Source organism: Peromyscus leucopus, chromosome 16_21 (assembly GCF_004664715.2).
Source record: "Peromyscus leucopus breed LL Stock chromosome 16_21, UCI_PerLeu_2.1, whole genome shotgun sequence".
Taxonomy (NCBI): domain Eukaryota; kingdom Metazoa; phylum Chordata; class Mammalia; order Rodentia; family Cricetidae; genus Peromyscus; species Peromyscus leucopus.
This window is the reverse complement of record NC_051084.1, coordinates 5,359,825-5,374,005: the sequence shown is the minus strand read 5'-3', so window position 1 is coordinate 5,374,005 and position 14,181 is coordinate 5,359,825. Positions and strand designations below refer to the sequence as shown.

Below are 14,181 nucleotides of genomic sequence, written 5' to 3'. Positions count from 1 at the left end.
TCTGATGACGTGTGGAGAGGGGCAGTTTGGCGAGATGCTGACCTGGGGGCCTAGCTGCCGCCATTTGTGTCAGTGGGGCTGTGTACAGCTGGTCCCCGGGATGTGCAGGAGCCTGGTTGTCCCCGGAGGGCTGCAGGGTGGCTGGGGACTGAAGCAGGAGGGGCTCCTTATAAACTCTGAATTTTTGCTATGCTTTTTCACTTTATTTTTCAAGCGTTCACTTGGGATCTTCTGCGTATTATTTTCAGCCTTTGAATTTTGAACTAGGTGTGAATAGGCATTCAGATAAATACACAAATTGTAGGCAAAATAAATAGCGTGTGGTGTTGCCATGGTCTCCCTCTGCTGTATGGGGAAGTCATTGTCCTCTCTTAGTTGAGCAAATATTCATGGTGGTCAGGAGCCAGGCACTGTTCCAGCCCCAGAGGGCACATCTCTGGGTCTCAGTTTCTCCATCTGTATTGTGTGGAGACTAGATGACCCCAACACTGTGTGTGACCTTCCACTTGAGCATGCAGGAGACACCAGGAAGTTAGGACACAGACTGGCCTGGTGGCTGCATGTCTGTTACCCCATCACTTGGAAATGGAGGCAGAGGATAAGGAGTTCAAGGTTCTTTGCTACAAAGCAAGTTTGAGACCACCCTGGGCTACCTGATGTCCTTTATTAAAACAAAACAAAACAACAAAGGTGTAGACTGCTGGGTCTTGCCGAGCTCCTGAGCTTTGGGTCTGTGGGTAGCAGAAGCACAGGTGGTGCTGATGTAGCGGGCATCCTGGGAACTGAGAACTCACTAGAGGTCCACTGAGGGCCTGTGCTTATGAATGAGCCACAGTGCTGCTCTGGGTATACTAACGAAGAGAGAACCACTTCCTGCAGCTCAGAGTGCACAGCCGTCCTTCTCTCTCCCCTGCCCTCCAGAAGACTTCACACAGCAGCAGGTGTGGCGTGCTCTAGCTTTCATCCCATGTATAGGATGTCTGTGGTGAGTGACATGTGTACAGGCATTTGCCCAAATGCATGTGTGTGCACCATCTGTGGACCTGGTGCCCTGAGAGGCCAGATGAGGACGTTGGATCCCCTGGAACTGGAGTTCCAGACAGTTGTGAGCCAGCATGTGGGTGCTGGGAACAGAACCCATGTCCTGTGCAAGAGCAGCAAGCGCCCCTTAACCACGCAGCACTTCCCCTTTTCTCTTTAAATTACATTTTGTTTATGTATGTGCTCGTGCATGCTCCTATGGAGGTCAGAACTCAGCTTGGGAGAGTCAGTTCTCTCCTTCCACCTGTGAGTCCCAGGGACTGAACTCACGTTGACAGGCTTGGCAGCAAGCCTCTTTGCCCTCTGAGCCATCTCAGCAGCCCTGTTGGTGAGTTTCTGATGAGGATGTGATGCCCCAGTGTGGACACCTGGTTATATGGCTTCGTTCATGGTGTTCCCTTTCTGGAACACTGCTGGGTCCCTTTCCCCACTTTTGGAGAAATCTGACTCTTCTAACATCTGTGCAGCTGTTATGCCTAGATCGCAGGAACCCCCAAAAGACCACTATGGAAACCGAATCCCGTATGTAAAAGCAAAGAGCCTTTATTTTCAAGCTCAGAGCTTAGACTGTCTATCCAACACAGCAGTGAGAGCAGAGTCCTGAGCCCAGGCAGGGTGGTGTTTTTATCATAGCAGAGGTTGAGGTGAAGAGGTTTCCAGGGTTCAGAACCCTGATTGGCCGACATTTGTCTAGAGGTATAGGGAATGTTTGAAATGTCAGGTATTTCCCTTTAAATGCAGGCCTCCCTGGGTGGGGTCAGCTTATGGCTTTTCCTGGGTCCAGGTATTGCCTACCAGAAGCTGTATCTGGGATTCTAAGCCTGTCATAGCAGCTGTGTGTTCAAGCTGTTTTGCCCCCCCCATTCCCCTCTTCACAAGTACCAATGACAGGACTTAATTATGAGTCCTGTTTCCCCAGGGATTTAAGGGTATTGGGACATAAGAGCCATTAGCTAACATATTTTTCTAGGGCAGCAACATTTGTATCTATCGCAATTTTTTTTATTTTTTATTTTTATTTTTTTTATTTATTTGGTTTTTTGAGACAGGGTTTTTCTGTGTAGTTTTTGGTGCCTGTCCTAGATCTCACTCTGTAGACCAGGCTGGCCTCAAACTCACAGAGATCCAACTGGCTCTGCCTCCTGAGTACTGGGATTAAAGGTGTTCACCACTGCCACCTAGCTTATATTTCCATTCTTAAGGCCTTGAAATTCTGACCTTGAGTCAACTGACAACTCTGAACCTATTTTCCTGGTATGTCAATGGGCATTATAGTTAGCCACTTTGTCCCCTATGCCAGGGAGTTTAGTTTTGATGCAGCATTTCAACCTATTTTGGGTGGGGAATATGGGGCAATGTATTCTTTTCTAGAACTCCTTCAAGCTGACCTTGGGACATTGTTGTCAGGGCCCCAAGAAAGTCTAAAAGGCTAGTCAGAGGCTAAAAGGCTGGTCAAAACCTGGGCTCTGAGGCATCTCTCAGAAGCATGTGGCTGTCTAACCCAGCTGTAGAGACAGGGAATAATCACGTTGGCTGGGCTGATCCACGCCAGCCCCTAGCAGGTCCGGAACTCATAGTCATCTGGAGCAGTGTAGTCAGCAACTGAAGCTTGGAGGTGTCTGCCAGCCAAGTGGAAACCTGTTGAGACAAATTTAAACTAGGAACAGAAGTTAAAATTTATGAACTTAATTGGAACTTTTAGGCCTACCTTCTTAGTAATTGGGAAGAGCAGGAGTCCTGAGACCAAAAGAGAGAAAAATACCTTCCTTAGGAATAGACAAGTAGGGGAATTTAAGCTGTACTTATCTGGAGTCCTTCCAACCCTGTGAAGTGGATCCAGGTTTTATGACTCTTTTAATCTTCTAAGGCCTATATGAATAATCTTACAAAATGACATAAAAGTTTTAGATACATTAGTATTACCAATCTGAAATCCATGTCACAGACAAAGCAGGTAATGGGTATCTGTAAAACAGCAGGAGTAGAGTCACACCTTTGAGTCCCAACAAGAACTACAGATTTGGGTTAAAAGCTTGTGCATTTTCCTTCTGTCCAGAGAGGCAGGTATAGATTGGACAGAGTTTGGTTTGGTTTGTGGGTTTTTTTGTTGGTTTGTTTGTTTTTGTTTTTTGTGATTTTTGTTGTTGTTGTTTTGGGTTTTTTTTTGGCGGGGGGGGGGTGCTGATGAGATGAGAAGCACTTTTAAGTTTATATTAAATGACAACCAAAATAAATCTAAAATGTTGAGCTTATGATTGAACAGTAAGTATAATGCTCTACCAGCTTATCAGAACTCCATTAAATGTCAAGGTCTGGACTTGTATATCATAGAAGGGTAGAGCAATCTGAAACGTTTCTTATAATCTAACCCATCCATTTGTATCTTTATAACTTGCATAGACTTTCATATGCTCAGACCTTTTTTTAGGCCCATATTAAAACCTTTATGACTTATTTAAATGTTCCATATCTTAGAACATTTTCTTAAAAATGAGCTAACAAGCTGGCTATAGTCTTGTGGAAGGATCTGGTTGTCTGATGATGCCAAGCTGACAGTTAGAGCTAGCCTAGCCGTCAGTACTATCAGAGATCTGAGAAGAATAAATTATATCTGAGTGCAGACCAAGCAGCTTCCAATTCTATAGATGATAAGGACCGGTCCATCCCCAGGTCTCCATAGCATTGAAGGCACAAGTATCAGCAAAGCATCAATCTTCTTTGGCTATCAGGCGCATAAGGCAGAGTTTTTCCTGTGACACAGGGGAGGGACACAGGGGAGACTGCCCTCACTTTGTCCAGTCAAAAGGGGTTTACTCAATTCTCCACTGTTCTGCTGCTTGCCCAACACTCTGTGCTGGGTCCTGGATGCTGGTGTCACATTGGGGCATCTTGCCCTGTGGTCAGTGTTGCCATAATCCAGGTGGAGACGTTGTGGTGCCCCGTAATCTTCTTTGGAGACCTTGGGTCACTGCTAGGATCTGGGAGTCTCTGTCTGATATAATAAGCTTTTAGATCAACATTTTAAGTGCCGTGTTCTGCAGATCTCTGAAGTATTAGGGCTGTCCAGGTATCTGAGTAGACAAACTTTGTTTCTAGTTGTTTGTTTTAAGCTCAACTGTGAAAACATATGCAAGGGACTGAGTAAAGCTTATCCCTGTGATTAATTACATCAGTACTTATCATGACTACAATTAAAGAACTTGAGTATTTATGAGATGACTGACTATTTACTTGTGTTCCCTAACGATCTATAATAAGTGGCCTCAAAAACAATGATTTTAAACTAAAGCTCTTCTAGTATCAAATATGGGTTCAGTAAAGAAACAAAAACAAAATAGCCCTATGTTAATGGAAGGGCCCTAAGTTCCTTTTTCCAGAGATAAGGAGGGTGAGTCCCTTTCTAGCAAGTTGGAACTTTCTCCAAGCCCCTGAGAGAATGGGAGAGTGGAATTGAGGGTCAGGTGTCAGGAAACAGGTTGCAAGCTGCTGAATAGTCCCGAAGCCAGCTACAGAGTCTCTTACCCTAGGATGATAGGGATACAAGCAGAGAAAGAGGGATGGAATTAAGAAAGTATTAAGGGGGCAGCAGGTGGTTCATAGGGTAAAGGGCTTGTTGTACAAGCCTGATGACTTGAGTTCAATCCCCAGAACAAAGGTGGAAGAAAAAAAAACTCCACGCCGGGTGGTGGTGGTGCACGCCTTTAATCCCAGCATTTGGGAGGCAGAGGCAGGTGGATCTCTGTGAGTTCTAGGCCAGCCTGGTCTATAGATTGAGTTCCAGGACAGGCTCCAAAGCTACACAGAGAAACCCTGTCTCAAAAAAAAAAAAAAAAAAAAAAACAACTAAACTTCCACAAAGTTGTGCTCCGATCTTCACATGAGCACTGTGGCATCTTCTTACCCCGACACTCATCATGTGCACATACCACAAATTAAAATTGTTATTTTTCATTATGTGTGTGTCTGTGTGTGGGTGTATGGACATATAATGAACACAGGTGCCAGGGGAAGCCAGAGGCGTCTGATACACTGGAGCTGGAGTGACAGGTGGTTGTGAGCCATCCGGTGTGGGCACTAGGAACACACCACAGGCCTTTGCCACTCCTGACTGTTGAGTCATCTTTTCAGCACTAAATAAGCCATTTCTTAAAGAACATGTTAAGAAGGGGCTGGGTGTAGCTCAGATTGTGGACTACTTTTCTTGTATGTGTGAAGTCCTGGTTTCGATTCCCAGGCACTGCATAAACCAGTCGTGGTAGCTAAAGCTTAAGGGTATTATTGGCTACATAATGGGTTCAAAGCTAACCTGGGCTACATGAGAGCCTGTCTCAGAAAACAAACAGCAGATGGTTAGGAGACGCTGGTAAGGTGTGGAGGTTGGTTAGGGAGAATACAGTTTCATGACAAAATACAAGAAAGCAGCCTAAGAGCTGGGGAAGGCCCCGGCCATCGAGAGTGCTCACTGTTCCTCTAGAGGACCTGGGTTTGGTTCCCAGCACCCACATCGAGCAGCTCCCAACTGCCTGTAACTCCAGCGCTATGGGATCTGATGCCCTCTGCTGGCCTCCAAGGGCCACCCACAGCACGTGTTCACATCAATAATTTCTTTAAAGAAAGAATGGAACCTTATGTAAACTTGCGGTTGGGTCAGCTGGAATTGAATGTAGCTTGAATTGTAGCTGAAAGTGACCTGGCAAGTGGCTAGTTGAAGAGGGGCCAGGGAGAGGAAGAACTCTTCATAATGGGGAGACAGCTTGTCCAAGGCTCTGTTATGGGGACAGAGCACGTCAGGTCATCCAGTCTGTGACAGATGGGATTGAGTTGCTTTGAACTTGACAGTGGTGGATGGAGTTGGCAGCTGATCCAGAGCCCATGTGAAATGGGGCAGGTGAGATGGTCCTGGGAGAGGTAGAGTGTCTCCTCAGACTGAGGCACAAGGCTCTGAAGGGCAAGAATTACAGGAGTGGTTCCCTGTCTTTGCCTCTCCATGCTCACTCTTACATGGGTTCAAGCCTTCACTGAATGCGGCTAGGTCAGTTCTTTCTGGTGGATGTGCACACCAGGCCCTGGTCAGAGCTGGATCCCTTCATAAAATGCAGTTTCTGTTTTGGGATGTGGTAAATATACCTGTGATAAAATACCCTGACGAAAGCAAGTCACAGAGGCTCGAGAGAGGGCTCAGTGGTTAATCACACTGGCTGCCCTTCCAGAGGACCTGGGTTCAATTCCCAGCACCCCCATGGCTGCTCTCAACCATCTGTAACTCCAGTCCCAAGGGATCCAATGCCCTCTTCTGGCCTCCACGGGCATCACACACATGGTGCCTAAGCGTGCATGCAGGGAGAACCCTCATACACATAAAATAAAAATAAAGGAAAAATTGAGCAACCCTGAGAAGAAATGTGTTTGTTTTAGTTCACAATTCCAGGTTACAGTCCATCCCTGTGGGAAGGTCACAGGGGCAGGAGCTTAGACAGCTGGTCCCACGGCATCCAGTCAGGCGCGTGCATGCTTATGTGTCCCAGCATGCTCGTGGTCCTCTTGACTTCTCCACGCTTATGCAGTTCAGGAGCCCCTGCTTAAGGAATGGTGTGGCCCACAGTGGGCTGGGTCTCCCCACATCAGTCAGTTAGGACAATCCTCCATAGACATGCCCACAGCCCACGCAATGGAGACCATCCCTCACTGACCCTCTCTTCCTGGGTAACTCTGGGTTATGTCAGGTTATGTCTGGGCAAGAGCCCCGGTTGTAAACTTCTAACCAGCACCCTGGTGATGAGGGACCCTGCTTCTGGAACAAGTCACCCCTGTTCCCAGCACCTTTGTTCATCTGCTGAGAAGCCTTCAGTGACTGCCCTCACTTTCCATTCCACCTCAACTTCAGGGTCAACTCCAGACGTTTCCTCTTAAAAATCTTCCCAAAATTAACTTTTTGTTTGTTTGTTTGTTTGTTTGTTTGTTTGTTTGTTTGTTTTTGGTTTTTTCGAGACATGGTTTCTCTGTGTAGCGTTGCGCCTTTCCTGGGACTCGCTTTGGAGACCAGGCTGGCCTCGAACTCACAGAGATCCACCTGCCTCTGCCTCCCAAGTGCTGGGTTTAAAGACGTGCGCCACCACCGCCCGGCCCCCAGAATTAATTTTGTAAAACTCCTCCTTAGGTTTTTGAGACAGGATCTCATGTAGCCCAGAGTGGCTTCCAAGGCCTCCTGATTCTCCCGCCTCTGAGCACTGGGATTACAAGCGTGTGTCACCACACCCAGCTTAGTGTTCCAGTTACATCTACAGTTTCTACCATGTCTGCAGATGTGATTTCCAGCATAGTATAAATATTGATATTTTTAAGTGAAACTATGACATCATTTTTAAATTTACCCCATGGAATCTAAACACCCTAGCCATCTGATACCCACCCATTGCTCATTTAAAATACACACACACACACACACACACACACACTGTCTTCTCTGTTTTTCCTTGAAATTTTATTTGTATTTTACTTCCTCCAGGAATTTGATGTATTTTTAGGTTTAAGCTCTTAAGTTTGTGCCCATCTTATTGGTCTCTAACAACTTTATATAAAGCTGACATTTTTCATTTCCTGAATCATGAAGCTATATTGAAAGTTTCTTCTGGTTTTAGTTACAATTTTTAAGAGTACACAACTGATCAAAACATACAAATATATAACAAATGGATAAATTATAAACAGTAAGAGTAAAATTATGTTGAAAATGTACCTCAGGACAGTGGTACTGAATGCCTTTTTAAGAGTAAACTTTCACCGGCTGGAATGTAGCTCAGTTAGTAGTTTGCCTCGTGTTTCTGATCAGGCCCTGGGTTTGATCACCAACTCTGTGTAAAGCAGGAGTACGCATCCTGTAATCCTAGCACTTAGCAGGTAGAGTCAAGAACTCAGAAACTAAAGGGCATCCCCAGCTACAAGGGAAGCTCAAGGCCAGCCTGGGCTACATGAAACCATGGAGAGACAGCTCAGTGGTTTAAGAGCACTTCCTGCTCTTCCAGAAAATTAGATCAGTCCCCAGCACCCATGCTGAAGGATGGATAACCCACCCCCAACCCGCTACCTCCCCCACCTCACACCTCACCCCCACCCCCCACCCCTTTATCCCTCATCACTCCAGCTCCAGAGGGTCTGTCTCCTTCCAGCTTCCATGAACCCACATTCATGTGTGCATAAACACATACATACATACATACATACATACATACATACATACATACATAAGAAATAATTAAAAACACATCTAGGAAGATTAATTATTGCTAGTGTGAGAGCAGGACCAGCGTTTTCCATCTGTCCAGACAAGCCCAGAAAGCCACTGTTCATATTCGAGGAAAATCTCAGGACTGAGAGATTGCTCAGTGGTTAAGTGCACTTGCTGCTCTTCCAGGGGACCCGGGTTCAGTTCCCACCACCCACATCAAGTAGCTCACTCGATGTCTGTGTCTCCAGCTCCCAGTGGTCCGTGGCCTCAGCAGGCACTGTGCGCACATGATGCACATAAATTCACACAGCTACATACACACATATGCATAAGTTTAAAAATGAGGGAATGAGTCATAAAAAAAAAAAAACAACTCACTGCTGTTCAGTGTGTGTGGTGCCAGGAACCCAGCCCCAGTGTCCCTGTGCATGTGACCACTGAGCTGGAGCCCCAGGTCATTCTGTTAAGCACACATCATTAAAGCAAGCCGCTCAGCTCTTTGATCTGCTTCTGAATTCTATACCCAAAATCACATTGAGCTCTAACACCCAAAATTTGTATTTAATTATTTATCTTAGAACTTCCTTTTAAATCTTATTTATTGTTGGGAGAATGTGTTTGGGAATGGGTGTGTGTGCTGTGGCATCGTTTTTGGGGTCAGAAGACAACTTTGTAACGTCATAGAACTTCCTTTGGGATTTTTTGTAAGATGTATTTTATGTGTGTGTTTACATGTGTGTACATTGTATGCAAATGCCCTAGGAGGCCAGAAAAGGGCATCAGACCCCCCTGGAGATGGAGCTGCAGGAGACTGTAAACTTCCTGCCTTGGGCGCTGCCATGTGAACTCAGGTCCTTCTGCAAGAACGGGGAATGCTCTTTAACCACTGAGCCATCTCCCCGGCCCCATGGAACTTAATACGAAAAGAATTAGAGACGAAAAAGACGGCCGGTGAGATGTCTCAGCAGGTACAGGAGCTTGCTGCCAAGCCTGATGATTCAGGTCTGATCTTCAGAACCCACATGGTGGGAGGAGAGGGCTGACCTCTGCAGGCTGTCCTCTGACTTCCATACGTCCCGTGGCACAGGAGCACTTGAATGCTCGCTCACGTGTATGCTCCCACCCACATACACACACAGTAAATAGATAAGTAAATAACTAGTCCGGTCGACATCTTCGGTGGAGCAGGTGAAGCAGGAGGGCAGATGGAAGAGAACCCCTTGTACCTCTCTCATCTCAGTTCTAGGGGAGCCCTTCTGGGGGAATTTGGGAATGTGAGAACTGGGGCGCGTGCGCTGTACTTGCAAAGCCCTTGTGCTCCCAGAGACTCATGGCCCCCTTGGAAAATGACTGAAGAACTGGAATTGGCGGGGGAGGGCCTGGAAGGTGGCTCACTTGCTGCACAAACCCGAGGGCCTGAGGTAAACTCCAGCACCCGTATAAAAAGCTGGGTGTGGCTGTCTGGCCGTAACGCAGCACTGGGGGTGGCGTGGGGAGGGGATCACCGGCACTTGCTGGCCACTAACACAAGGTTCATCGAGAGACCTTGGAATAAATAAGTGGGAGGTGACGGAGCCGGTCATCCAGTGTCCTCTGGTCTGCACATACTCAGACACTTACACTCCCTGCATGTGAGTACATGCACCACACGCACCATGTGGCTCCCTGGGTTTGAACTGAGGTCCTCAGGCTCAGCAGCCAGTGCCCCACCTGCTGAGCCAGTGCCCTGGCCCTCCCCGCACTCACCTTTTATAAATTATCTCAATATGTATAAAGGCTTGTCAAGAAACGTCCAGGGAAGTAATTCTGTCCTTTGCATCCTGTCTTCCAGGTGTGAACAACATTTCCCCAGCACGGTGGTGTCTGGTCCATACCTCAGCCCGGGGGAGGATGTAGACGCCGCGGCTCTGCAGATGAGCGGTTCAAGCCAACACGACCCCCTGCCTCCAGCCACCCTCACAGACATGTCAGCCGTGGAGTAGGGTGCACACTTTCTCTCATCTTCTCAGGGTTTCTGGATTTTTTATTTTCTTCATTTCCCCTTTTTTTTCTTTTTGTGGCTGAACATTCATAACCAAGAAGATATCATGGGGGACCAGCAGCTGTACAAGACCAACCACGTGGCCCACGGTGGTGAGAACCTCTTCTATCAACAGCCACCCCTCGGTGTCCACAGCGGGCTGAACCACAGCTATGGGAATACAATCTCAGGGGCCGGAATGGATGCCCCGCAGGCCTCGCCCATCTCGCCTCACTTCCCTCAAGATACTCGGGATAGTCTGGGTTTGCCAATTGGCTCCAAAAACCTTGGCCAAATGGATACCTCCAGGCAGGGAGGATGGGGAAGCCATGCAGGGCCTGGGAACCACGTCCAGCTCCGTAGCAACTTGGCCAACTCAAACATGATGTGGGGGGCCCCGGGCCAGGTAGAGCCCACTGATGGCTACCAATACACTTATTCCCAGGCCAGTGAGATCCGGACCCAGAAACTCACCAGCGGTGTTTTACACAAGCTGGACTCTTTCACCCAGGTGTTTGCCAACCAAAACCTGCGAATTCAGGTCAACAACATGGCCCAGGTGCTGCACACCCAGTCAGCAGTGATGGATGGAGCCTCTGACAGCGCCCTTCGTCAGCTGCTCTCTCAGAAGCCCGTGGAGCCCTCAGCATCAGCTATAGCATCCCGCTACCAGCAGGTGCCCCAGCAGCCTCATCCCGGTTTCACAGGTGGACTGCCCAAACCAGCCCTTCCGGTCGGGCAGCATGCCCCCCAAGGGCACCTGTACTATGACTACCAGCAGCCCCTGGCCCAGATGCCAATGCAAGGAGGACAGCCACTGCCAGCCTCTCAGGTGCTGTCCAGCCATATGCAACCAATGCAGCAGCACCAGTATTACCCACAGCCACCACCTCAGCAGCAGCAAGCCGGGCTGCAGCGGATCTCGATGCAAGAAATGCAGCCGCAGCCGCCGCAGCAGATTCGCCCCTCACAGCCTCAGCAGCAGCAGCAGCTCCAACTGCAGCAGCGGCAGAGCTCACTGCAGATACCTCAGTATTATCAGCCCCAACCCATGATGCAACACTTGCAAGAGCAGCAGCAGCCCCCGATGCACCTGCAGCCCCCTTCCTACCACAGGGACCCTCATCAGTATGCCCCGGAGCAGGCGCATGCTGTCCAGCTGATCCAGCTGGGCTCCATGCCCCAGTATTACTACCAGGAGCCTCAGCAGCCCTACAGCCACCCCCTCTACCAACAGAACCACCTGTCCCAGCACCAGCAGCGTGAAGACAGTCAGCTGAAGACATATTCTAGTGACAGGCAGACTCCAGCGATGCTGAGCTCCCACGGGGACATGGGGCCTCCCGATACAGGGGTGGCAGACCCCGCAAGCTCAGACATGACCCGAGTTGGCAGTACCCTTCCTCCCCCACCGCTCCTGTCCCCCAGCGGGATCCACCTCAACAACATGGGGTCCCAGCATCAGCAGCCGTCTCCCGGTTCGATGTGGCCCCAGGTATCTCAGAGTCGAACTTTCTCCCCCTTCCCCCGTATCTGCATGTGCAGCAGGCATGAGTCTCGACAGTGCCCACTTCCCTCTCCAGCCTTCCTTCTTTCCGTTCTTTATGCATTTCACAAGTGCTGACCCACATGTGCCAGGCACTGTCTGCGCCAGGCACTTGGAGTACAGAATCAATATGGATTCAGTCCTTGGCCTGAGGGTTTGTCATGTCACTAAGGAGGTGGTGAGAATATTGTAGTATGTCCTAAATGGTTGATGTAATGATCAAGACCTAGAGTCGGGCTGGAGGGTGACTCAGTTCCATCTTGGGATGCAGGGCAGAGCTTGGCAGCCTGTGCCTACAATCCCAGCCCCGGGGAGGCAGAGAGCAGAGGGTCCCTGGGCCTCACTGACCACCTAGCCTAGCTTACTTAGAGAGTTCCAAGCCAGTAAGAAAAATAACAAGTCGGGCGTCGTGATAGCTCAGAGGGGAAAGGCACTTGCTGCCATGCCTGAGGACCCACATGGAGAAAGGAGAATACTGACCCCCACAAGCTGTCTTTTGACCTCCACACATATACTGTGGCAACACATATACACACATGATAAATAAATAAATAAATAAATAAATAAATAAATAAATAAATGTAACAAAATTAGCCATGTGGACAGTACCCGCAGAACAATAGCCAGAGCTGACCTCTGGCCTCCACTCACGTGGCCCACATATGCATATATAACCAAATGCACAGGAACACATACAAACACATGTGCACAATTGTCTAGATCAAAGACAACCACATAGTAAGAACTTCTCACCCCCATTGGATCTCTGTCCTTGGGGTATTCCCCAAGACACAGATTGTTCTCTGATCTCTGCACAAACACTCTGCACATGTGTGCTCCCCCCTCACACACACACACACACTCACACACTCACACACTGTACATGCACTCATATACACAAAGACTTTTGTTGTTGTTCTATCCGGTCTCCTGGAATGACGCTGTGCGCCCATTTCCTCCCTGTCCTTTGGAAGTGTAGCAACATCCGCGTCACTACCCGTTCACCATGTCCGAGCGAGGGGCTGAGGATTAAAACAGAGACAAGACAGCGGGTCATTTGTCTGAGTAGAATGCCCTTTATTGAAGGAGGGAGGAGGCCTTAAATACAGGCTTACAGCACAGTGGAAGAACCTAGGAGAGCGAAAGTACGCTACAGATGTTTTACATTCTAGCATTACACCAATATGCAGGATAGGAAAACAAGGAACCTCTAGTAAGCTGTTTTAGGAGGAAGGAAACTGGCAGGGAATTAGCATAGGGAGGACATCTGATCAAGGTCAGCAAGCAAGGCAACAGCTACCCAAAAATGGGAGCCAGGGCCCAACATGGAAGGATAGACCCTGTTAGTGCAGAGTAGATACAGAGAGAATAAGGATAGAGGAGGTCGTGTCCTTATTTAGGGAGTAGGGGAAAAGAAATCAGATGCAGAACAAAGGCATGAGTAGACATGCAGGGTCATGAGCAGAGAAAGTTCTAGAAGGGTGGATCCTGGTGTTCAGACCTCTTGAGAGTCCTCCCTTTAGAAATACATGTTTGTTTTTCTCTCTTGTTTTCTTTCGGTGTCCTGTTTGGCTCAAAATTAGATGCACCTACCTGATGGGAGAACCCAGCCAGGGTCCCCGGAATCAAGGTACGCTCAAAGGTTTGGGATATTTGGGAGGCTGTGAGTTTTCTGGGTTGTATAAATGACTCATTTCTAAATTCAAGGCCAGTGTTTCAAAGAAAGTATAGGAACAGCGATAGCAGCTGTGTTTGAACACTTAACTGTGTGCTTAAGCCATGTGTCATGTAAAGTAAAACCCGCAGTGAGGCAGACATTGCTGCCGGGCGCCGTCAGCTGCCAGCCCTGGATTCTCGTCAGCTACCACTCTTCTTGTTCTGGAAAGCTGGGCTCAGAGCTGAAGGTACACCTGGAGCAAGGAGCAGTAGTAGCTTTGGCTCCCAAGCCTGTGCTCTGTTCTTCAGCTATTCAATCACTGAGCACTTAGCAAGTGCCTTCTGTGTACCAGGATTAGCGCTGGGCTTTGGGCGTGTGGCAGCGAATAGTACAGGTTTCTGCTGGGGAGATGGATTAGCAATAAAGAGCACTGGCTGGTCTTGCAGCAGACCAGGGTTGGGGTCCCAGCAGCTCACAAGAGTCTATAATCCCAGCTCTAGGGGACCAGACCCACACACAATGCACATACATACAAGCAATTGAAACACTCATACATACGCACCATATATATGATTTTTTAGAGGAGAGAAAGCCCCTCCCAGGCCAGTGAGATGGCCCTGCAGGTAGAGGTGCTGATTGCTAAGCCTGATGACCTGAATTTGAACCCTGGGACCTATATGGTGAAAGGAGAG

At 48.4% G+C, this 14,181-nt stretch overlaps 1 protein-coding gene across 9 annotated transcripts in view; it reads left to right on the top strand.

Moving 5' to 3' along the window:
* Nucleotides 1–14,181, top strand: part of Trerf1 (transcriptional regulating factor 1) — a 229,999-nt gene that overhangs the window by 176,935 nt on the left and 38,883 nt on the right. For all 9 annotated transcript variants that reach the window (XM_037199860.1, XM_037199861.1, XM_037199864.1 and 6 more), the window contains exons 5-6: nt 10,098–11,781; nt 13,416–13,462. In XM_037199860.1, the coding sequence (XP_037055755.1) occupies nt 10,354–11,781; nt 13,416–13,462 (1,475 nt within the window). In that variant the 5' untranslated portion in view covers nt 10,098–10,353. The remainder of the gene's footprint in view (nt 1–10,097; nt 11,782–13,415; nt 13,463–14,181) is intronic.